Below are 22,821 nucleotides of genomic sequence, written 5' to 3'. Positions count from 1 at the left end.
TGGTCTTGTTTTCGACGGTCCGTGAAAATATGTGAAAAGCGTCTGTGTTGCGAAAAATATTGGGCACAGGACCGCTACTATTAAAGGGACTTAACATTGGCACTTATATATGTTTATATGTAAAAATGAAAAAAAAATTTTTATGAGATTTACGAGAAATTGTCACGCCCCTTTTGGAGCTTGGCTCGTTATTTTTTCCTGTCTCAGCGTCTATGTCACAACAGGGAGGCAAGCAAGGTAATATTGCTCGCTTTGTCAGTTCTGTTGTCTAAATTGTTGACCGATTGCCACCAAAATGCAAATACACATTACTACTCTTGTCCACTTCAACTTGTTAAAGTATAGAAGTGTTCCACACAATAGTTTGGATTTATTGACATCAAACGTGGGCTCATGTAATCACCTCCACAAAATCAGAGATACTGTGCCGATCACTTCTCCACTTGAAGCGTACAAAAAGAACAATGCGTGCAAGAACGCCGACTATTTACATTTCGGACAGTTAGATACGCTAAAGTCGTGTCAGCTCTCAGGAGGCAGACGCAGGTGACAGCAGCCAGCAGGCTTGCATGGATCTTTGTCCCCCCACGACCCTCCACAGATAACAGCATGGCTCATAGCAACAATTAGCTTCAGGCCATTAAAAGGCGTTAGCACAACAAAATTAGCTCCTTGCTGTCCTGCCAGCTTGCCTCTTCATGTCGCGGGGTTGCCTCCCAAGAAGTCGCATGCGTTGTCCCACAACGCTTGCAGCTGCCAGCTTCGGTGTGAGAATGAGTGGGCCGCAATTTCAGATAAAGTCCTCAACAAACACTGGGGCTGTCTTCTCGAACGGTGCGCATCACCACACCAACATGCTATCTCAATTGTGTTAAACATGAGTTCCATGTCTCATTTTTTTGTAATGAAGCATTAAATTGTATTGCCACTTCAAAACTGTCGAATTTTATTTTTAAGTCAGTCACATCAGAAAAACGACGTATCTCCACTTATTATCATTACATCATTAATTTAATAAACATTCACACACAAAAAACAAGTCTACAGCGTCCTCATTTGTTTCTATATTTTTAAGGTGTGCTGCCATTATGAGCACAAACCACTACAACATTACCAAGCCATTACAAGTGAAAATGGATTGTACACTTGGGCGTTTAACGGACCGCATGTGGCCCCCAAGTCGTAGTTTGCCCACGCCTGATCTATATATATCCACATCTATCTATCTATCTATATCTATATCTATATCTATATCTATATCTATATCTATATCTATATCTATATCTATATCTATATCTAACTATCTATCTATCTATCTCTATCTCTCTCTCTCTCTCCCTCTCTCTCTCTCTCTCTATATATATATATATATATATATATATATATATATATAAATATCAGACACCAAGCGTTCGAACTGAGTGTGAAAAGGCTCCGATTTTTTTAAGAAAACGCAAAACAATGAAGCAATATCCTGCCAGGGACAAAACACAAGATAAAGTCCTATGAAGATAAAGTGAACAAAGTGCAAGATGGCAAAGTCAATAGCAATCCTAGCCAGCAAGCGAACACATTGTGAATGTAAATTACACTCTGTGTGGTTACAGTACATCTTTAAATATTCCATGATTCCAAATGTGGTGGCATTTAGGATCATAATCATAGCATGAGGGTCAAACTAAAGAACATATGGTCATTGTCTAAGTAGAGTTGCAACATAATAGGACTAATATAAGTATAAGATATAGGATAGGATTAATGGGAGTATCTGGATAATTATGGGAATGTCCACGTAGTTCAAAGCATGCATTTGAGTACAGTCTGGGTTACAAGTGGTAAACAGAGTGCACTTTATCGCCACCATATGATCCCCAATGCACTTCACAAAGCCTCATTTTGACCTATGTCACGTGTACCCATTCATACACCAATGGGTGACTTCCTGGGTATAACAAGCACTCCTTATGCAAATGACATTGAATGTCCCAAGTACAGATCATTTCTAAACCATGAGCTACATTTTGGTGATGGGGTAAATTTTATTTAAATATTTGATTGAAGTTAAAGGGACACTCGGATGATCTTAACATTGGCACGTATATAATAGGTTTGCAAGTAAAAATGACATCAGTGCGTGCGTGCGTGTATGTGTGTGTGTGTGCACTAAGCTACTATCAACCCTTAAATGTGTCATCAGGAAGGTGTGATGTCAGTTGCGACAGCAGTTTTACTGTGCAGCAGATAAAAGCACGTCTGTCAAGTGTTACCATGGCAGATGAGTGGCACGCGAGGGAATAGCTCATTGCTTCCCATCTGGGTGACGCACCGAGTGTATCTCCGGGTCACGCGAAGAAGCTCAGGAATGAGAGCGACAGTCACGAGTTCAGGTGGAGAGCAGGAATGTTCTTTCCTATGCCAGGGAGGCCATTTTGTTATCACAGCAGGAAGCAGCTTGGTGACGGCACAGTGAGCCATGCCATGTACACGGTGACCATTCAAGTTCAACAATGAAGGATTGTCCCTCATGAAATATTGAAATTACATTAATATCCTATTTCTGACTTCATTGACAGTACAATGTGCAATAGTACGTATGAGGAAATGTGGAAAGAGTTCTGGGTCATTAGGCCGCACAGCTCATTACATTTCAATTTCGTTTGGATAAGTGTTTAGCTGTCCTCTAATATGCAAAGGTCTCAAATGACTGGCGTACTTTGACAAAAAGAACGGGTCAATGGCGCATCAACAACGGCGAACAGAACTCTGCCATTTACAAACCAAATAAACAAATGAAACAAATCAACTCTGGTGCACCCACCCAAACAAAATAGCGCTTCCACAAGGAAGAGGCTACAGGACAGTGTTTACAAAATCCTCATTAAGGAAGTTGTGAGATAACACAAGCGCAGCATCACACAAAGTGGAGGGCACGCATACACACACTCACACAGGAACACACAAACACAGAGCAAAGCAGAGCCCACCATATCGTAGATAAGAGACTGAGCGAAAAGGCTGGGAAGGGAGCGTAAAGCACAGAAAGGGTCCAACACAACAGAGATGACAAGGTGGACCATAGCAGGTCTCTGTCAGGCTGCCACTGGACCTGGAGCCCAATAGCTGCGAATGAGAATAATAAATGCTGTGCCAACGGCTGCATAAGAATTACTGCAGGCACCGTGGAAAAGCCCACTTGTCACAGCAAAGGTCAACACCACTTTTATTGACCGTGACAGCGACAAACTAATTGACTTTTTTTTTCTCCATGGCGAGCATTTGGGTTTCTCTTCTGGGAACCATTTGCAGCACTGAGAATTTGCTCTTGCTATTTTCTATATTGTTGCTCCGAGGGCCTCTTTGTGCCGAGAGCAGCCCAATTTCCAACGGCGACCAGAGGCTTCGTCCCACTCTGGGGCAGGAAGACGGACTGGGACTGGGAAGGGCGGCGGACACGTCCCAGTTGGAGCAAGACAACAATCTGATTATGCCGGGAGTGCTGGAGAGCCTGAAAGAGCAGTTTTTGCAGGCATTCAACCTGTCTGGCTTGGGTCCACCTCCACTGCCACCTGGAAGCATACGAGAGGAGCCGCCGGAGTACATGATGGAGCTCTACAACCGCTTTGCCAACGACCGCACTTCTGCGCCGAGTGCCAGCATCATCCGCAGCTTCAACAATGAAGGTAAAGGAAGCTTTGTCATTTAAATTCAAATTGTACTTCATTTACACATATTTCCATTTCTATATTGTAGGATTAATAAAAGTTATCTTATCTCATCTTATTTTAACATTCAGTTCAGTTTAGCATCCAAATGGTTTATAAACCATATTTAGATAAGCCCTCAAAATTCATTTAGATGCTAAAATGTTCATGAAAACAATTTCTAGAGGATTACACATTACATAAAAGGATTTCCCATTAAAGTTTTTTTTTTTTAATAACTTAATATTTTCACAACAGTGATTTTTCCTTAATAATTGCTTGGAAGAATTTCTTGAATCATCAGGCAACTAAATACAATTCCATAATATTGATGAGGTTTCATAGTAAGCCCTCGATAACCAAGTTCAATGGAAGGAAGCTGTGTTTGAAATCTGTAAAATTGAGAAGGTGACATTTGCATGAGAGTAGAAGAGGCACAGGAGAACAAATAATGGGGAAATTAACTATGCAGTATACAAGATCTTGTGACTCTCCTTACTGCCCCCCATTTTTGTCAAATTTGGGGGTGCTGTCTATTCATTATGTATTTAATAAAAAATAATAAAAAAATAAAAACTTCAGTGGGGGAAGAGTAAATCACTTATTGGGGACTGGTTCTTAGTCCATAATAGTCGACATTAGATTTGATTCCCAAACACTTCATTTAAATGATGGAAAATTGATGACCATTATATTTTCATTAATGCTGATATGTAATTGTTTCTGCATGTTTGTTTTGTCTATTCTTCAGATTCCTCTTCAAGCACTGTCAGTGTTGGGGGAGTCAGGCGCCACCCACTCCTCTTCAATGTGTCAGTCCCACATCATGAACACATCACTGCAGCCGAGCTCCGCCTCTACACGCTCGTTCAGACCGACCGCCACCTGTTTGCCGGCGTGGACCGCAAAGTCACTATTTACGAATTGGTGCGTCATGACGGAGATGACAACAGTACAGACGAGAATTTTGCGAGCGCACATGACTTTGGGGGTAATAAGGAGCATATGGAGCTGGTGGAGTTGGCTTCAAGACAAGTTTATGGCACTGACAATGGCTGGGAAGCGTTCAACCTCACTGCTTCCGTTCAGAGGTGGCGTAAATCTGAGCACGGCACCACACATCGTTTGGAAGTGCACATTGACAGCATGACCGGAGAAGTTGACACGCAACGTGTCACAGACCAAAGTAAAATCGGGAATACCGAAGGGGAGCTCAAGATTGACACAAACATCAAGGAAAAACATAAGCCCCTGTTGATCGTATTCTCGGATGATGAAAGCAGCGACCATCGAGATGACAAGCATGATCTGGAAGAGATGATTGAGCACGAAACCTCCAACGTAATCCTCCGAAATGATTTGGAGAATGACTTGTGGGGTGATCTCGAGAGGAACGGGTACGACAGCAATGGCGAGTCAGAGCCAGAAGAAGCCGACCTGCTCCAAATGCGCTCCAATCTTATCTACGACACAAGCTCACGCATCCGTCGGAATGCCAAGGGAAACCACTGCAGGCGACAACCTCTGCATGTCGAGTTCAAGGATATTGGCTGGGACAGTTGGATCCTGGCACCCACCAGTTACAATGCCTACGAGTGCTCTGGGATTTGCTCATTCCCTCTAACAAAGGACGTCACGCCCACGAAACACGCCATCGTCCAAACGCTGGTCAACATTAACAGTCCTCAGAAAACAGCACGAGCATGTTGCGTGCCCACCAAGCTGGATCCCATCTCGCTTCTGTACCTGGACGACACAGGCGTGGTCACCTATAAGCACAAGTATGAAGGCATGGCTGTGGCTGAGTGTGGCTGTCGATAGCTGGACTCTGGAGGAGAGACATGAAGTGATCAAAAAGCTAAATGGTTGTTTCCAAGAGCAGCAACAATCATTGGACTCTACTCAATAGGACCGGAAGTGCATCTAATCACTTTTTATAAAGTCCTGTGTGGCTGGACTTTGTCCGTCGAGACAGAAAAGACGATATCTTCTTAGAGGGCTTGAGTCATGAACGGTAGCTGTCAACACAGTGAGATCAGGTCACGCTGCAAGAGTGCCGTTCATGTGTCTTTTCTGCCAGCGTGACTCAAAGTTACAACAAGTTCCTAAAGGATCTAACTAAGCAGATTCTGCAGTGTATGTGATGTTTGTGGGAACTAGCGGGCCAGAGTTTTCCCCTCCTGCTCCAACTCCCTGACATGTGTTTTCCTCTCCACTTATCTCCACCCTCCCCACTTGATGCAAACACTAATCAGCACTTCATGCTCCCTGCCACAGTGAAATGACCTCCTGGAGGCAACCTGACAAGACTTGAACTCTCCAGGCTCGCCTCCTGCAGGCTCCTGATACGTAGGCACCATGCAAGGGTCCAAATGGCAGGGTTATCTATCCCAACCCAGTTTCCCACTTCACATTCCTCTTCTCCACTAATGCCCCCCGCCCCCCCAACACACACGCACACGCGCACACACACACAAGCTGCAGTGATACCAAGGTGTTTGAGGTTGAGAAACATGTATTCCGCAGATCAAACATGGACGACATTCCGGGCGATGTTTGAGGTGACAGTATGAAGGATTGAGACAAAACAAGGGGCAGGGGTTGACCACATTCCGAGGCAACTCATTATGTTAACTGTCTCACCTTGCTGACCTGCCTCCTCCTGCTCCTCATTTGTGGTCATCCATCACTTTTATGTTAAATTGCCTTTCTGAGGGCGAGATTTATCAAATGTGGGCCAAAGTCAGGGTAAAAAAATAGCTAAGGTCTCGAATAAAACCCAAAAGAAAAAAAAATTCTTTTGTTTTAAGGCTTTTGATACCTCTGCTGCTTGTAATAAATACACTACTATTTATTGTTCTAATTTATTGTTATTTTTTTAAGTGAAACAGATATCTATAGTTACCGTAAGAATTAAAATGTATTTTTTAGTTAGGTATATTTCAGCTGAAAATGACCAAAGAACATGGCAAAGGGCCAGGGACATAAACACCATTTGTATTGGTAAAAATAGCAAATTTGACAAATTTTATTTTTATATTTTTTGTATATATATATATATATATATATATATAAATATGAAACAAGAAATTTGGAGCTCATAACAAAATTAACAAATTCACAAATTCATGCTTAAGAATTGTTTGGCCTGCTTCTTCTCCATTGCTTCCTTCATCCAATGGTATCAGCACATAGGTCAGAGTTCACTCATAGCTTCCAAACAAAGAAGCATGGGAAAGTGATTAGAGGGACTGTTAATGACGAAAATGGATAGTGTGCTGCTCACACTGATGCTGTGATGGAAAAATTGTTCATAAGTCTGAACGACCGATTAAATCATTTGAATGATGATGACTCTGTGTCAAATTGTTAGATCCTGACAACAGATTGCAATATTGTCTCGCTCTTTTCATGTCCCAACGCACATTAAGTTTGTAAATAAAGGATGTGATCCAATTCAGTCTCTGAAATCATTTTGTGATAGTAAAGAATATTTGGACCTTTAATTATACAATACAATACAACTTTATTTATATTGCTCATTTCACACCAGCTGGAGCTGTAACAAAGCGCTTTCCATATGGTGTAATGTAAATTAGCGGGAAATTCCAGACAGTAGAAATAGTGTTCACGGTCAGAGTGACAGTAAGAAGGCCCACACACAGTTCCACAGAGGCATACGTCTGCCTCTACACGGTGCTCTCCCTCTGTGCTGCAGCAGAATGTAAATTGTATGGAGTGACAAGAACACACAAATGATGCATACACTGAGGGTAAGCCAAAAGATACTTTTTAAAATAACAGAAGTTTGCCTTGGTCATAAATCAGTAGTAGTGTTGTTGTAAATGAGAGAAGTCAGACACATAGCTACCCACAAACTACATAGCTACATTGACTTGTCACTTTAGCCTGCAAACACCAAAAAATAAAGATGTACATGTATTGTTTAGGCGGCACGGTTGGCTGACTGGTTAGCACGAAGGCCTCACATTGCAGAGGTCGTTCCTGTGTGGAGTTTGCATGTTCTCCCCGTGCCTGCGTAGGTTTCCTCACACATTCCAAAAACATGCATGGCAGGTTGATTGGACAATCTCAATTACCCCTAGGTATAAGTGTGAGCGCGGATGGTTGTTTGTCTCTGTGTGCCCTGCAATTGACTGGCAACCAGTTCAGGGTGTCCCCCCAGCCACTGCCTGAAGATATCAGCGATAGGCTCCAACACCCCCCGCTACCCTAGTGAGGGGAAGCGGCACAGATAATGGATGGATGGAAGTATAGTTTACTATTAGTTAAATCCAATGCAGTCAATCACGATGTACATTAATGCTTTTAATGTATAGGCCATTGCATAAACTGTTGCATTTTCTGTCCTCAGGATATAGACTGTAGAAATGTGCTTTACAATTAAATATTTATAAAGCGTCATGCACATTCATATGTATTGTGCTTGATATTAACATTCTATGGGTATAAATTTCATTTAATGTTCATGTAATTTCTAATTTCATGAAACAAAAAAATAGGCAAAGGATTTTGTGTTGTAACCTATAGGTGTGTTTTTGGTCCAGGTCTAACTGTTCTGCTTTTAAACTTCAACTGTATTTTCCAGACCATCCAGATTCAGACCATCTGTTTGCAAGCCTTATGTGACATAAACTTTCTGTCTTGAAGTTGAACCTTCAAAAGAGTGGAATTTCTGATCATCTCAAGGAATTGTGATGAAATGAGGTGGTACAATAAGGAGCGGTTGCAGCTGCAGCGTATAAAACCAGACTATAAAAAAGTTCTCTGTAATGTATAACAGAACACAAAGTTTTTGAAATCCCTTTTGACCCATACCTAATGAAAGATGATTGATGTTCAATGTGTGCTGATGCTGAGTGGACATTCCATTGTGATTGGAGATTAGAAATCAAATCATGTTCAACAGAGCAAACCCCACCCCCCCGAAAAAAAAAAAAAAAAAAAATCACATCCACATTACTAAACCAGATGACTGGTTCCAAAGTGGAAATGTCAGCTGTGTGTTCTGGTAACTTAACTTTAGGGTATGGAGAGTCAATGTTTTGCACATATTGGCATTGTGTGTTTTATTATGTCAACACAATAAACGAAGGGGCTTAATGGGCTGTCTGCAGTCCACAGCCGCCTCTCATTGAAAACGTATGATGAAATATCGAGTGAAACTTCCAACAGCACATAGTGAAAGAGCTTAACTGGTGCAGACAAGAATTGGAAATTGTGCTTTGAAATGCAATCCATCATCAGGTATCTTCTTAACTTCCTCATCCTTGAAAAACAAAGACATTTTGAGATGCAATGTGTCCTCACACACACACTCGCGATTGAAATCCAAGATCTAATGTAAGCAAGTATGCTTGTACTAACAAGCCTGTAATTTTCGTAGACATCCATTGCATTCTAAGCCGCTGTTGTGGTCGTCGATGGCTGCATTTCTGCATGTTATAGATGTTTCCCTCTTCCGACACACCTGATTCAAATGGTGAGGATAGTCAATAGGCTCCTGCAGAGCTGATCATTTGAATCAGTTGTGTTGGAGGAGGGAATCATCAAAAGCATGTAGGAGGACACCTGTGTAATAGACCTAAACTTCTGTTCCAATCATGGTTAAAAAATGATGATGACAACTATTACTTGTGCCAGTGGTTTTAGATGCAGTGGGCAACAGCAGTTACAATGTAATCGATCCTTTGTGGATGGGATTCAATTCTGTATCATATTTATGCCGCAAGTGTGTCAAAAAAGTGCTTTCTTGTTATCATCTTGGAATTACCATCACAATCATAGACTAATCAGAGAACAACATATTGTGTGCACCTGTTTGAGACAGGTGAGCTACTGTCTTTCCCTGACATTAGGTCTTGATTGTCCGTTTTGCAGAATTTGTTTACAACGATCAGTCCACATACTGTTCAAAAATAAATAAATAATGTGACCTAATTACAACAAAAATGATCTCTGAGACAGAAATGTGATGACACAGCGAGTATTCGATAATGACCCCATGTCATCATATTAAGATATATGAGTTGAGTCATGTTGCGCTGATGTCATCCACAGCCACTGGAAGAACAACACATTGTCATCAGTGCATAAAAATCCCAGAAAGCAAAAACTTCAAGTTGTACCTGGCCTCTCTGCACAATGACATTGCAGTAGCATCTAAGTATATATAGTAGCAGAGAATAAGGCAGTGACCTTTAACAAGGCAGTCCGAACTATAAAAAGCTCACTAATTGAATATTTATAGAAAGGGGTGAAATAGAATCTGGCCTTTGTCAGTAAAGAGCCAACTTTCAGGAAATATGATGATTTGAGAAATGTTTTTTATTTATCCAAATGATAACAAATACTGGCAAGTGCTCTGTGCCTTTTCTCTTTCTTGTTTGACATAACTGCTGAAATATTTTCAATTTTGTGCTGGCTTTTGAGGAGGATTCAGCCTACGTGATCCAGCTAGGTGTGTACCTTACAGCGAGTAAACAAAGGGAGGAGTTCACAATGTACCGACGGTGGCCGACATCCCATAATGCCCCCGTGACATCATGAAGTGGGCGGCTGGCTGCCGACGTGTATCTCGCCTTGAACATGTGGGGCGCAACTACACGACTCGCCCTGACTCTGACGTTGGGCCTGTAATGATCGTTTCCGCTTTGGGTCACGTTTTTATCAACCCATCTCCCACTAACACCACCACCCAGCACTCTTGTCTTGCTTTCTCCTCCTTTCCCTAAGCAAACACTGACATGCTGGCTGAGCGCGACACGTTCAGACATCTTTGAACAATTTGTGTTGTGAAATGCTGGAGAGTCTACTGAACAAGTCAGAAATGGATTACAGATGTTGACACTGTTATGCAACTTGTGAAAATAGACTCACTCATTGACTCACTTTTTGGATATGGCAATAATTGCTTAAGTGTCACATCATATTCCACAAAAAAAACATGTGCATTATAACACCTGGCATGGTTCCATGAACAACCTTTTGAAAACAGATTATTGTTTTGTGTTTTAGAGTATGTGGGTGACAGACTTTCTCTGAAAAAAATAAAATGAATAAAAAAGAAAATAAAACTCGGACATGACAGGGGATTTCTCATCTCTTGCACATATGCTTTCGGTTTTATAATCTGTTCCCTGCGGGTCCATCTCAAGGCAAACACAGAAGACCGTAGGGGCACAAAGGTCTTAAACTGAGGCAGAAAAATAGAAACGTGAGCTTGAGTGTATGTTCTGCTCTCATGCTTCCACAGGCTTATCAAGTGCATCAGAAAGTGGAAACAGCTGTGGTGGAAAAAGGGAACGCTTACTTTAAACAATGACAGTTTATATAATAAAATGTACACAGAATTTGGACGGTAACATTGTACAATAAATACTTCAAATCAACATTTTACATTTTGGACGATACTTGCAAGACATAAATAAATATATATATAGCTCTCACAATCATTTGGATGGTCCACTGGCTTTAAAGAGTTAAAATGTCTACTTGGCAGCAAGGACGTACTAGAGCACGGTTCCACATGTAGCAACTAACAATACACCCTCAGCCCTTGCTGTATGTCCCAAAGAGGTGGTCCCAATGGGTGAAATAGGGTGCAAAGTTAACATTATGCCGACGATGATGGGTGTGGTGGTGAGGGGCTCCGCCTAAAAAAGGCAGCAGTCTGTGCAGAGCCCATGGCAAGTTGTAGCCACAGTGGTCGTCCACTGCCAGCCAGGTGTTGAGAATGTGGAAGAGGACTTCACTGAGGGGGTGACAGGTCATCAAGCAGGCACTGATCTGTGCTAGCAGCAGCAGGGAGAGCAACTCGGGGGTGCTGGCATCTTGGGCCTGCAGGGCAAAGGGGGCCTGGTGCTGGTGGTGCTGTTGGTGGAAGTTGCGGTATAGCCATGGGAACCTGAACAGAAAGCAAAGAAAAAGAAATGTTGGTCAGAAATCACAGTCAACACAAAATATGCTTCCATTGTGCTGACACATTCCTTCCAGCACTGTGAGGAGAGGTCTGCGCCTCGATAAACCATAGACCACAGTCATAAACGTGTTTTAATTAAATATCGTTTCATGAAATACAATGGCTTTCGAACTTTTGCCACATTTCGGTCTTTGAACACAAAGATTAAAATTTTAATTTGACTTGACCATTCTAACACCTGGATATTTTTAGTTTTAAACTATCGATTAGTAGATTGTGCTTTTTGTCTCTTGCAGACTCCATTAGGTTTTGAATTCGGCTCCATCCATTTTGCCATCAATTTTATCAATCTTCCCCGCCCCTGCTGAAGAAAAGCAGCCCCAGACCACGATGGTGTGTTCAGGCAGACGTGCAGTATTGCTTTTATGCCAAACATAACGTTTTGCATTTTGCCCAAAAGTTACATTTTAGTTTCACCTGACCAGAGCACCTTCAGTCACGTTTTTGTGTCTCCCAGGTCAATTGCCAAACTTCAAGTGGAACTTTTTATGGTTGTATTTGAGAAATGGCTTTCCATTCTTCCATGATGGCTAGATTTGTGTGTGTGACTTATATGGACAGATTGCCTCACGTTAGCTGCGGATCTCTGCATTTCATCCTCTCCAGAGTGATCATGGGCCTCTTGGCTGCATCTCTAATCAGAGCTTTCCTTGTTTTGGGCTGACCGGGTCTTGGCAGATATTATTTACACTATTTCAACTTGATTGATCAAACAGTGCCCCATGAGATGTTTAAACTTGTGAATTATTTTTAAATTCTCATCCTGCTTTAAACTGCTCCACAACATGATCATGGACCTACCTGGTGTATCACTTGGTCTTCGTGATTCTATTTGCTCCCCAATATTCGTTTAACAGATCTCTGGGACGATCACAGAACAGGTGCCTTTATACTTTTTTCTAGATTACACACAGGTGTACTATATTTATTAAAATGAGTAATTTAGGTCAACATTGGATCATTAAAAAATCCTCCGGGAACTTCTGGAGTGAGTTGGCTGCACTCACAGTAAAGGGGCTAAATAATATTGCACACCCCACTTTTCATTTTTTTTCTTTCTAATAGGAGTTTCAAATGATGTGAATTTAGTTCCACTGAATGACTGTGTCCCACTTAAGACCGTATCTCAATGAGCAGTGAAGGTTTGCAAGGGTGGTAAATGTTGGGTTTGTCAGGCCTTGTAAAACATTACGTACTGTCCGCGTATAGTTTTCCTTATTGCAAATTCTTCTTATCGAAATGAAATTTTGAACAACGAATCTCCTTGCAAATCCATTGTTTGGCTAACAGTGGTAACAACCTCGTTAGCCTTGGTTAAGCGTCCCAAGGCGTTTCGTCGCCGTTCTTTTTGATTTGACGAAGGGGAAGACAAAGACGATGTTTTGAGGATGTCATGGACAGTCATGCCAAGGTCCCGGCTGAGGAAGTCATGAAATAACTGGGGGATATTACAATAAAAATGTTGGACAAGAAGACATTTGCTTTTCATCCCAGCAGTTTTCTTTGTTTTGTTTTTTAGTAAATATTAACGGCTTAGTTGGTTACTACAAAAATAGCGGCTGGCCACAGACTCCGTCCTCCTCTTCTGTTCTGCTGTATTGCTTTTGTATCTCTATTTGGGTAGCACAACAACATCAGGAAAAGAAAAAAGAAATGCAAAGCCAAAGCAATAAAATAAAGAATGAAGAACCACAACCTTTATCAATAAATCACAGCACAGATCATCATCAGGATGACTCAGGGGACTTTCCATTTTTCAGCACCATGTGCAGCATGGAACATTGTATTCAGTATTTATTTGAAAATATATTTAACATAAGAATATCGCCGTAAATGTGGAGAAAGGTGACTCAAAACTACACGTCAGTGTTTTTAACACTGAAGCTAAATGTTGCAATTATTTTCCACATGGGCTGCTTTAAAACAGCCTTCAAATTTCAGTTTCAGAAATACAGCTACTAATTATATAGATTGTTTTCAATTCGTGAAATGCGCTATATAAAAATAGTTGTATTGTAAATACTTTTTGACACGTATAAAGTAGGTCTTACTCGCGACTTAATGAGCGGCCGCTTCGAGTGACCATGTACGCACATGTAAGACAGTCTGTCTCGTTTGATTTTGCTCACCTGTGCATGCAGAGGTGCCAAAAGAAAAAAAGCGCATCGAAAAGAAGAAAACAGGCAAAGACGTCCACAAAAAGTTGCCAGCTGGTTGGAGACCGCTCGCTGAGTTGAGGGGGACTCCTCGCTGTCCGGAGGAGCGCGCTGGCGGGGAGCACGACGGTCAGATATTGTACCGCGATCTTCCACAGACACTTCAACCACGCGCGCAAGGGCGGCGGCGGCTGGTCTGCGGTGATCTTCCACGCGCGCACCCGCTGACTGACTCCGGCCAGGAGGTCCAGCACCAGGAAAGGTGCGCAAAACGCGACGTGGGTAAGGAAAGCGCACAAGGCGGGAAGGTAAGGGGAGAGTAGGACACCCTCGTGTTCACTCCTCACGTATTCCCAAAGGCTTTGGAGCATTGGCCCGCACGGCTCTCCACGTTGCGTGAAAGGTGCGCTCATCACGGGCTCGTGATGTGTATCTACATTCTTATCAGTGACCTCCTTATTAATACTTGGAGTCACTTTCACAAGTGAACGGTTGTCACAATAGTCAGCCTAAACCACACCTCCAATCTGTGCCCAGGATGAGTGAGTTCCTTTAAGTACACTGTGTTTCTGTTTCCCAACATCAGTTTCTACTGGAAGGAGAGTGATGTTGCCAAGCCACTCCCATTCGTTCCAACCCACGCCGTTAGAGGAGGGGCACCACACTGCCACACACGACTAAAAAGATCCATAAAAATGTTTTCTGCAGCTCTCGGACAGATGTTTAGAATGATGTGACTCAAGCACATCTGGTGAATTAAGTAAGGAAGTCTTTGCAAAGGCAAAAGGCCTGTCACCATATACACTGCTTTTATGTAATGAAAACCTAAATAACTAATAATATATATAATATATATATATATATATATATATATATATATATATATATATATATATATATATATATATATATATATATATATAATATATATATATATATATATAATATATATATATATATATATATATAATATATATATATATATATATATATAATATATATATATATATAATATATATATTATATATATATATATATATATTATATATATATATATTATATATATATATATATTATATATATATATATATTATATATATATATATATTATATATATATATATATTATATATATATATATATATATATATATTATATATATATATATATATTATATATATATATATATATATATATATATTATATATATATATATATATATTATATATATATATATATATTATATATATATATATATATTATATATATATATATATATTCTATATATATATATATATTCTATATATATATTCTATATATATATATATATATATATATATATTATATATATATATATTATATATATATATATATATTCTATATATATATATTCTATATATATATATATATATATATATATTTAGATATATATATAGATAGATAGATATAGTTATGCTTAGTATAAACTCTGCCACACATTTAAAGGAAAAGTGTTTCAACCTTCGGAAGGATAAGCGGTTCAGATATGAAAATTGAAAAACACTCTAAATTAACAACATGAGGGTTAGTTCATATTCCACAATGTTAATCAGAATAATGTGTTCGGACAAGTGGGGCATTCAATTAACATATTGTTGTGAAGAACATTTTTGAATTGACTTCCCCTGAACAAGTTGTAAATTTGGATCTTAAAATGGTTCAGGTCCTATTCACTGGAAAGGAGTTGCTTGGTGACCATTAGAAGTTTCAAATCTGATTGTACGGCCATGCCATGTGGGTCCCTCAAGAGTCAGTCCTTAGACCACATTCTGTTTAGTCTGTATGGGGTCAAATACTTCAAAATGCCAATGTTGGCCATTACAGTTATGCGGCCAGATTGAACAATGTGTCACTGTTTAGAGGAGTGCTTCTCAAATAGTGGGGCGTGCCCCTCCTAGTGGGGCGCGGTGCGATGCTGAGGGGAGCGCGTGTTAACCTGAGGAAGATGCTTTTTTCCCTTTGAAGTACGGCTGAATGATGTATGGTTTTGTGACCGAAATTGCAATCTCAGACAGCATGATTTTGAGATCGCCAAAGCTGCTGTTTGTGCCCTGTGTTCACGCAGCAGGTCACACAGAACTGATTAAAAAAATAATAAATTTAAAAAAAAGAAAAAAAAAAAAGCGTCACCCTGTCGCTTGTTGTCCCGGAAGTAATTTCTTTCGCCGCTACTTGAATACTAGCTATCAGGCTATCTCGCGCTGCAGCAGTATGAGCTTTATTTGTACTATATCTAAGTACATGCACAGCTGCAGCAACGAGCTGCGCGATGACAAATAAACGACCCCACTAACAAGTAGCGTTTTAAACGAGGAGGCGGTACGCGTGCTAATTGCTAAAATGAATTACTGAGTAATAAGTGCTTCGGGGTACGCTCGACTTTAAACAGAAGTCTGACTCAAACCACGTTTGGGCGGAGAGCCAGCAGCTATGAACAGAAATTTTGTATTCCAACCATTACGTATGGAAACATAAAATAAGACGACGGCTACGTTAGCAATTTAAAAGACGCTCTCGGACCGGAACACGGAAACGGATGATGTCATCACGATGAAGAGGTTCAATGTCAAACTTAAAGTAAATATTCATCATCTCATCAATTTTTGCACTACAGAGTAAGGCTGGGCGATAAACCGAAAATTTACCGTTACCGAAATGTATTACAATGACCGACATAATTTTGCCCCTGTCGGTATTTGGAATGTTTATACAAATGATTTTTGTACTTTTATTTTTCATTGAAAGTAATGTGTACAAGTTGGTCAATAAAAAAAGCAGTTAATATGCATTTCCTGCATTTATTTTGATTTTGGTCCACGGGGGAATTTATCGTTCATTTATCGTTAACGAGGTAAAATTGCTCAATTTACCGCGATATTGATTTGAGGTCATATCGCCCAGCCCTACTACAGAGTACTGAGTTTCAAGATCCTTGCAATAATAGATGTCAATTTTATATTTCTTACCAATTTAGCTTTGCTCAGGGACATTTTATTGACATAATCTAACATCAATATACAAAGAAAATGTACATTGGTATGAAATGTAAAAAAAATAAAAATGGTGGCGGGGGGCGCAAATTGTTTTCTTCTTGGTGGGGGGGGGGGGTGACAAAAAATACTTGAGAAGCACTGGTTTAGAGCAAATCAACAACAACAATGGTTTGTGCGATAAAGAAAGCACCTGTTAGAAAACACTTTGATTCACTGCCTTTAACCAAACCAAGTCAGTCATCTTTGAGTGCTGTTAGACTCAGAGCATATTTTCAGCAATCATTTCAAATGAATTACTAAAGCAGTATTTTACCAGCTAAAAAACATGTCCAGACTGAAGGGTTCATGCACCAAGCAGACCAGGACAAACTTATCCATGCTTTTCTCTTGAGTAGACTTGATTATTGTCACGGTCTAGTTACTGGACTCCCGCAAAAGAGCATCAAAAAACAGCAGCGCAGGTTCTTACCACAACAAAGAGATCACAACATATTACTCCAGTCCTAAAGGGTTTACACAGGCACCCAGTCAGCTATGGAATAGATTCAAATTTCCCCATTGTGGGACTAATTAAGGACATCTTATCTTATCTTATTTGAAAATTTCTGCTACAAGTCTATAAATCAGAGCAAGTTTTGGGTCCTGATTACATTAAAGAAATGCTGGTAGGTCTCTGAGGTCCACAGACTCAGGTCAGTTCGTGGAGTCCAGAGTTCAAAGTAAATACGGTGAAGTTGCATTTAGCTGTCATGCTGCACACAAATGGAATAAGATGCCGACTAAAGTAAAGTCAGCCATGAGAGTAAATGGTTTTAAATCCAGGTTAAACATTTACTCACGTCTTTGATTAAGGTCAATTTTAAATCATGTTTCCTTTTAGACATTTTAGTAACCCACATTTCTTTGAAATGTATACAAAATTTTCTGTTTATGTGTTTAAATGGTGTCAATGTATGTTCTGGTAATTTTTTATACTTTTGTTTTCTCTGCTTTGCTTCTGAATGTCTTCAATTGTTGTGTTTGTGTGAAGCATGCGCGTTTGAAATGTGCCAAGTGCTAAATATATAAAACTGCCTTACCCATTCAGAGCACTTGCGGAAACGAGCACACACCCGAAGTTACAGTAAGGTGACTTATTCAAAAGCAGTGAGCGTCTCACATCGTTAATATGTGTGTTTTTATTTTATTTTTATGGATAATTTTTAAAGGGCACACAGGATGTTGACAATTATAAAATAGATCTATGTGTAAAAAATATTTCAGCATTAAAATTCAACCTCCCTAGTAGAATCTGTCACGAATAAAGTTTGCATATGAAAATTGAACAAATCCTTGAATAGAGATTTGTGATAAAATCAGCCCTACTTGAAAAAAATAACCATCATTTTAAGCATAATTTATGAAGTCTGAATAGAATCTGTTTCGATATGGTCCCAAATTATCCACTCATAAATAACAAAAATCATGCCATCTAATAAAACAAAACAATTCTAAGTCACATGACCTCTGAAACACGCGGAACAGCCTCATTTAAAGGGGTTGTAAACAATGCCCATATTTGGACTTCCTGAAAGGAGCTTCTCAGGGTGTCATATGCAGCGGCACGTCAGTGGTGAGAGCGAGTCTGTGTGCGCTTCAAACTATAGTTGAACAACTGAATGTGCTCCCTCGGTTGTGTTACTGAAATTTGAAGTAAAGTGGGAATAGTTTGTTCTCCTGAATGCAGATTTACTGCGGTGGAAATGAAGGAATGCGTGTAGAAATGTAATGTGCGGTCGTGGTGCGCGCGCCAGCGTCGCCATGTGCGCTGAAAGGGTGTGAGCAGTGCGCAATTGCTTACGCGCGCAGTTTAGAGGAAACATTGGCTGTCAGGTGATTACATTTTTAACTAATTAATCACAAAAAAATCCTTGATTAATTGCAATTAATCAAATTTTTCAACTACTACTTTTTGTGAAGCTTGTAACAGATATTTATGTGAATAATATCTTGGAATTAATGCAAAATCACCAAATATAAAGTATATTTAATTCATAACTGTTTTAATAGTGTTCTTTGATTCTTTGAATACCATCTAAACGCAGACGTCTTTACAGGCATTTTTCAGACACATTTCTCAAAACTGCCCACAAAAGCATCACACTCCAGCAGTGCTGGTTTGCAACACCCAGGGCATCTTGAGCACGGTGTTTTTCTTCTGAGATGAAATGCCAAAGATGTACAGCTACTATGCTACAATATTTGCAAAGTATGCAAATTATATTTGAAGTAAATCAAACTGAGTTCAACAAGTTAAAATATTTAACCGAGTTAGAATATTTAAGGGCGGCACAGTGGCCCGACTGGTTAGCACAATGGCCTCAGTGAGAGACAGCAGCGGTTGTGGGTTCAATCCCGCCTCCGACCTTCCCATGTGGAGTTTGCATGTTCTCCCCGTGCCTGCGTGAGTTTCCTCTGGGTACTCCGGTTTCCTCCCACATTCCAAAAACATGCATGGCAGGTGGATTGGACACTCTAAAATGCCCCTGGGTACGAGTTTGAGCGCGAATGGTTGTTTGTCAATGTGTGCCCTGCAATCGGCTGGCAACGGTGGCCGACTGGTTAGCACGATGGCCTCACAGTGAGAGACAGCATCGGGCGTGGGTTCAATCCCGGCTCCGGCCATCCTGTGTTGAGTTTGCCTGTTCTCCCCGTGCCTGCGTGGGTTTCCTCCGGGTACTCCGCTTTCCTCCCACATTCTAAAAACATGCACGGCAGGCCGATTACAGGGACAACGGATGCAAATTAGCCATTGGCTATAATCTGGCATATTTACAGGAAACTGTTTGATTAATATGCACTGTCCCTGTATACTTTCAAAAATAAAAAAAACAAATACAAATACAAATACAAACAAAAACAAACCAGTTCAGAGTGTCCCCCGCCTAATGCCTGAAGATAGCTGGGATAGGCTCCAGCACCCTCCCCAACCCTTGTGAGGAGAAGCGGTACAGACAATTGCTAAGATAAGATAAGGTGCCCTTTATTAGTCCCACAATGGGGAAATTTGCAGTGTTACAGCAGCAAAGATATAGATCACACAGAGGCGGTGGCGGAATGTAGCTGTTAATGCATAACATCAGCAACAGACTTTCAGAAAAAGCAAAACTATGCGAATATACACAGTATATACGTACATACATAAATCCCCATGTATATATGCACTTACATCCCACAACATATACAAGAGTAAGAAAACACTCCTAATGTCTAGCCATGGTACAGAGGGGAATAAATAAAAATGCTGCAATGCTAAATGTACTGCAATGCTAAGAGCACTGCAATGGTAAACAAAATACAGCATCGGTCAATATAAGTAGGAACACCATTGGCTTAAAGTACAATAGTAGTGTGTATTACATCCTAGGACTGCAGATTTGCACTAATGCCCGCTTGTTTGTAGACTTGACCCAATGTTCTTGGATGGATAAATGGACAAGAATAGGAACGTGCATATGAATTTTAATGGTGATTGGTCGTAGTTTTTTCGGACATTTTGCTGAGTATCAGAAGGCAGCCAGGCATTAATGCTTGATTCCCGCAGTAGCTCCCGCATTACTAGATTGCTGCATGTTACTTTGAACAACACTGCTCAAGGCAACAACTAGCTTTTGGCCGCTAAACAGATGAGGCTACCGGGAAAAAAAAAAATAGTTGGTAACCGTCCAGACATGGGGTTCCGTGTCGTGGACGTCTGCTGCCGTTTATGCAGTCGAGTACATTTGCGTCTGCCACTGCTGGCAGCCCGTTCATGAAGCCGCAGGTGTCGCCATGCCCACGGCCCATCGACAAGCCCAGGAGGTTGGCTAGAAAGTTCTGCGTCGTTATGCGGCCTGTGCTTTTCAAGTGGCCCCTACAACCGGGTTTGGTCAGATTTCAAAGTTGTTTTGGAAAAATCCAGCATGCCCGCACGCAACCCTCATGAGGATATGCAGTGTAGAAAATAGATGGCTACACGGACAGACTTTGCAAAATCATAGCACAAGGCTCCCGCGCAAAGGTTGACTCCACAGCAGAGTGGTGGTTAAGCTAACGTTCATAGATTAAAGTCAAATAGATAATGACCTACAAACAAGCTCAACAAACCTGTAATGAATGATGTTTTTGTATCTTGGTGACTTAATAAAGAAAACACATGACAGAAACTTCACGTAAGCTGCGCATTTCCTCATTCTTTTTTAAGACAGCCATTGAAAGGCTAAGTGTTGTAAGATATTTCTAGAGGTTGAAGCGGGCCCTGGGATCATCGGTGCCCATGTTTTATGTGCAAATGGAACACTGCGAGTTGTAAATTGCAATTAGGGGCACCTGCCCGAGTAGTGAATTTGAAGGGCATATTACAGCATATATTTTCATGTTGTGCTTGTAATGCTGTGGCGGCGTATCCATTTTAACACAACAATGTGCTGAAACAATGGTGTCCTCTGAAAAGAAGGATGGGATAAACTGGGGTGTAGTAGAGCAAAACAAATAGCAGTGATCTCATTTGAGAGTTTAGCAAAAGAGAGGAAAAATCATTTGAAAAAAGTACAACGAAGCCCAATAGTCATTTTAAAAGGCTAAATGCGACAGAGCCCATAACACTACGGGAGTTGTGAGGGTGGACTTATACAGCAAGGCAGAAATAGAGAACAAAGAACAAGATCCGGATAAAGAAGAAGCATCTGAAGCTAACATTAATGAAGAAGGTGATACCGTTTCCAGATACCAAAGTTTAATCCACACTGGCAGAAATCAGTTGAGAATTTTCATCCCACTCCTGCTGTGTGTGGTTGGATGAGCCCCAAACGACTTCCAGTTGGAACAATGAGTAATGTTGTGTCCAAGTAGACTGACTGAGCGGACTTTTTTGTTTGTGAATTTGAACTACAGTAGTTGGTTAAATTCATTTGAAATTTAAGGACTTTCGCAGCACTTTGTGAAACAGGTTCTATTTAAGGTATGCCAGGCAATTTGTTCCCCCCTCAAATTCAGGCACTCATCAAGCACCTTCTGGGAACTCTGCCAGGCTGCTATAAATTGCACTTTAAAAATCTTGTCATGCTGTATATATTTTATCTTCAAATAGAACAATTTTGCATATACATGCTTCATCCTTTACATCCCTTATGAAGGGATACATTATTTGAAACATTTTCATTGGCCCCTAAAATTCTTCGTCATTTCGAGATGATTTGCGTTGTATTTACAATTATTTTGAATGGATAAGTAGTCTGTAGTCCCTGTCTTGACACTTTAATTTTTAAAACCATGGTAAAGGACTATTCCGGTTATTGCGCGCGTTTACAAGGCTTTTAAAAACCCGAATACTACCAATATTCGAGTTTTAACCATGTTCAGTTTTTTCTTTGAACTTTTTTTGCTCCGATCAAAACTTTTGGCGCAATAAGTATGTGCGATCAACCTTGTGGCACCACATCACCAAAGATGAAAAAAAAACACTTTATCTATCATCACTGTTTGTAAATGGTTATATTTGAAACATTAACATGCATGTGTCTCCAGATTTTGGCACACTACATCATTTTGTGATGGTCAATCACACAGCAATTCACTCGGAACAATACAGAAGTTCAAATGAAATCCAGTGTTTTATTGTCATAGAATATTTTTACTTTTTTTTCGCTTGCCAATTCTGTCAGTCAGTAAATACAAACGGCATGCCTCTTTAAGACAATTTGGATCACAACCAGAGAGCAGAGGCAACAAGACAGTACAATGAGTTAGAGCAACAGCTACACCCGCTCACTGCGATACTCGATATGAACAGCAAATCAAATCATATCAACTTTCCGGTTATAAAAGTACCTTAAAACACATCTCATATCAAAGGTGAATCTATACCCTGATCCCGAAGCTTCAGTGATGTTCAGGAGTATTTGGACAATGACA

At 40.4% G+C, this 22,821-nt stretch overlaps 2 protein-coding genes across 2 annotated transcripts; one reads left to right on the top strand and one right to left on the bottom strand.

The window, feature by feature from the left end:
- The first annotated feature begins 3,021 nt into the window (after positions 1-3,021).
- Positions 3,022-7,120, top strand: bmp10 (bone morphogenetic protein 10). Its single transcript, XM_088307003.1, has 2 exons — positions 3,022-3,680; positions 4,453-7,120. The coding sequence occupies exons 1-2, from the start codon at positions 3,266-3,268 to the stop codon at positions 5,520-5,522; spliced, it is 1,485 nt and encodes a 494-aa protein (XP_088163129.1). The 5' UTR covers positions 3,022-3,265; the 3' UTR covers positions 5,523-7,120.
- Positions 7,121-10,265: 3,145 nt separating this feature from the next.
- On the bottom strand, positions 10,266-14,400 carry LOC148344756 (cholesterol 25-hydroxylase-like). Its single transcript, XM_088306981.1, has 2 exons — positions 13,833-14,400; positions 10,266-11,628 (listed from the first exon to the last, which is right to left on the bottom strand). The coding sequence occupies exons 1-2, from the start codon at positions 14,270-14,272 to the stop codon at positions 11,274-11,276; spliced, it is 795 nt and encodes a 264-aa protein (XP_088163107.1). The 5' UTR covers positions 14,273-14,400; the 3' UTR covers positions 10,266-11,273.
- Positions 14,401-22,821: the final 8,421 nt, after the last annotated feature.

The sequence above is a fragment of the Idiotropiscis lumnitzeri genome, chromosome 1 (assembly GCF_059441095.1).
Source record: "Idiotropiscis lumnitzeri isolate Australia: NSW breed Sydney's pygmy pipehorse chromosome 1, RoL_Ilum_1.0, whole genome shotgun sequence".
Taxonomy (NCBI): domain Eukaryota; kingdom Metazoa; phylum Chordata; class Actinopteri; order Syngnathiformes; family Syngnathidae; genus Idiotropiscis; species Idiotropiscis lumnitzeri.
Note: the sequence above shows the minus strand (reverse complement) of the source record. Positions and strands in the feature narration are given on the sequence as shown.

What these genes read in the sequence shown, in the direction of transcription:
- bmp10 (XM_088307003.1), top strand. Translation starts at nt 3,266, where the DNA reads ATGGCGAGCATTTGGGTTTCTCTTCTGGGAACCATTTGCAGCACTGAG. An exon ending in CCGCAGCTTCAACAATGAAG is followed by an intron (nt 3,681 to 4,452) that starts GTAAAGGAAGCT and finishes TCTATTCTTCAG; the next exon opens with ATTCCTCTTCAAGCACTGTC.
- LOC148344756 (XM_088306981.1), bottom strand. Translation starts at nt 14,272, where the DNA reads ATGAGCGCACCTTTCACGCAACGTGGAGAGCCGTGCGGGCCAATGCTC. An exon ending in TGGCACCTCTGCATGCACAG is followed by an intron (nt 11,629 to 13,832) that starts GTGAGCAAAATC and finishes CTTTCTGTTCAG; the next exon opens with GTTCCCATGGCTATACCGCA.